Raw genomic sequence first — 2,977 nt, forward strand, 5'->3', positions numbered from 1 at the left:
GGAGAGAAGAGGGAAAGAAGAAGGGAGGGGAGTTTGGTTAATGAGCACCAGATGCCTTACCTTCGGTGGTAGCCACATTCTTTGGGGCTTTAGTTGGTGTGTGATCTGTGCTCGAACTTATGTCAGAAGAGATGCTTGAGCTCCCTTTACCTGCAGGGGGAATGGGAAGAAAAACAACGTTTGCTGGGACACAGAAACTTCAAGATGACAAACTGCGGTTGAGATTTATAGGTTCTGCCCTTTTGATTTGAGAAAACACTTTTTCTGCTTAAATCCCGAACAGCGTCCGTCTTGAGATAAGGTGGAACTGAACTGTGATGATGTATTCAGTATGGTAAGGAGGTATTAAGTGTAAGGAAATATAAAGCCCATCACTCTCTGCTTTCGTGACTTTTATGTTCCTCGAGTTTTGGATGAATGGTTAGCCCTGGCACATGCACAAAGTCTCTGCTGGTTAGTGTCCATTTTCTGATGTTTTGGAAGAAGAAGAATGTCTCCTGAAATCCCATTCAGCCTTCGCATCCGCAGAGGACGAGTTGGGAAACACTCCTGCCGCTAGACACAAGCATCAGTTAATGAATGATTACAAATAAATGTCAACAGCAGCATACTTCTTAGGTCACACGGACACATGAAAGTGCTTTTTTATTAAGTTTACATCAATTTACAACTCTTACTTTATGAGCTATCCTTGTATTATTGGATTCAGGATTTGGATTTCTATACAGGCACACAGGAGAGCTGAGTTTCAAAGAGATATTCTTTGAATGTGTGCCCCTGCTGCCAGAGGACGACAGGCTCGACTGCCATGGTGACTGCAGGCTGCCTGTGGAGTAGTTGTTTATGGCATTTCATTCCTCTGTCAGATCATAAATGCAGCTTTGTGGCTTTCCTGAGACTGAGTGTGCGTCTTTCACCCAGCACGACAGGCCGAAGAGGTATTCCCAAACAGTCACAGCCACATGCACATCAAGCGCAGCCACCTAAACAGAGCAGACAGTTCCCGAAATAAGTCGTAAATATGAAGGCCTGCGTAGGGAGGAGAAATGCAACCTGCGACTCCAAACCCAGCCGCGCAGAAAGGCACACGATCACACAGATGCGTATGGAATTATTTTAAACCAACGCAGCTCATATGGTAAGAGCGCGAGTGACATTTTGTGGTGACATCACTGAGCCGGCACATCTGCTAAGGCTCCTTCAATCCCCAGAAATGACTCAGAAATTCATGAGGAGCTCGCTGAAGTCGACCTAATGCCACTTTTCTAATATTTAAGCAGAGCAGAAAGCATAAGGGTAACTGGGTAAACACAAGCAAATATACTTATAGTATGTCGCCGGTTAGAGGATTCTTTTCCTCAGCGTGAGGAACTCTGCAGGGCTGTTTGTTTGACGCATTTGGATCTGTGCAAAGTCGATTGTTTTCTGTCTTTCGTGGAAAAACAACTTGCAGAAAAGCTCCTGCTTCCTGTCTTATGCTTATATAATGTGCTGGTGGAGTTTCTGCATATTTGCGACCAGTGTAATTAATTGTGGAGTCACACTTGAAAACAGATGTGGACAGACCGATTGCAGAATTCTGCACTTGTAAGTAAGATACTGGCCTTAGACACTATCAGGGTGATGACAGCATACAAAGAGTGGTTTAAATAAATGTATAAAGATGAATGTATGAACATTAAAGTGACCTTAGGATTTTCATGGAATCATATCACAGATTTTATACTTTTAAAGGTCAGTATTTTCTCAGAAACAGAACATCATTGTATTTACAATCTGAAGTTATCTCATAGTTTTCACTGTTAGTGGCGGAGTCCGCCATCCCCCTTTTGTTTTCATACTGCCTACACAGAAAGGGTTCAACAGAAACTAGCCTGTGTGTAGCATGAAATCTGATTGTGGTTAGAAAAAAGCTAATTATTGACAAAAAAAATTTATCAAAACAACTAAACCCAGAAATGTTTTAGTCAATTAATGAATTAGTGACAATTGACCAAACATTTATCTGCAATTATCTGATTATTAGTTAGGCATTATGAGTGTTTTTTTTTTAAGAAAAAATGCCAATATTCTTTTGCTCCAGCTTCTCTAATGTCAATATTTGCTGATTTTCTTAGTCTTTTATAATTGTAGACTGAATATATTTGGGGTGTGGACTGTTGATCAGACAAAACAAGACATTTGAAGATGTCAACTTGGGTTCTAATGGATATTTTTGTCACATTATTTTCTAAATGAATTGGAGTAGCTTAGAGTAGGTACTTTTATCTTCATCATTCACAATAAATGTTATCAAAGCACTTCATGTTACTGTTCTCGCTATAGGCTTACCCCACAATGTTTTCATGTATCCTTAAACCAGAAACATAAATGCATGTTTTCAGAGTCAGACTCATCAAACAAATGCTCGACAGCACATAAAAGGTTTTAACTGAGGAAGTAAGACTTCAACATCTTAACATCTACCAATTTTACATCAACACAAAGTCTATGTTTGGAGTGCAATGCTTGTGTTTCATGTTGTACACCAAAGAGGTGCAATCTTACCAAGTGCTAACCATTAAATATTTTTTTCTATCTTGCAATGAAAGGCAGAACTAACACTCTGTGAATCACCGGAGGTGATTACAATCTGCATAGCCTGCATCATAATTTCCCCACCCAACTGAGTTATAAAGTGGTTGGTATGTTGCAATTTCAGCTCGAGGAGGACTCGAATCTGCGATAGAATCTGTTCGTGTACCTCAGCAGGCTGGATTCCTAGGTGGAGCTGCTCCACTTGTTATTTTTAACATCATGACTTCCAATCTTTTCTCTGCAGGTATTGACTTAGGAAGAGAGCACACTGGAATGTTATTTATACAAACATTTCAGCTCTGGAGACAGAAGTGATGTGTTTGGTAGAGTTGGACCACGGTTTTTCTGAATAAGTCATGTTGAAGATAGAATTTAGATGAAAAAGCCTGAGGAGGTAAAA

The 2,977-nt window shown here is 40.2% G+C and overlaps 1 protein-coding gene across 1 annotated transcript in view; it reads right to left on the bottom strand.

The window, feature by feature from the left end:
- Window positions 1-2,977, bottom strand: part of LOC118323258 (F-box/LRR-repeat protein 7-like) — a 25,440-nt gene that overhangs the window by 20,317 nt on the left and 2,146 nt on the right. The window contains exon 2 of the mRNA XM_035655203.1: window positions 61-150. Coding sequence (XP_035511096.1) covers window positions 61-150 — 90 coding nt within the window. The remainder of the gene's footprint in view (window positions 1-60; window positions 151-2,977) is intronic.

The sequence above is a fragment of the Morone saxatilis genome, unplaced genomic scaffold (assembly GCF_004916995.1).
Source record: "Morone saxatilis isolate NCDOM2014 unplaced genomic scaffold, NCSU_SB_2.0 Contig0, whole genome shotgun sequence".
Lineage (NCBI taxonomy): Eukaryota > Metazoa > Chordata > Actinopteri > Moronidae > Morone > Morone saxatilis.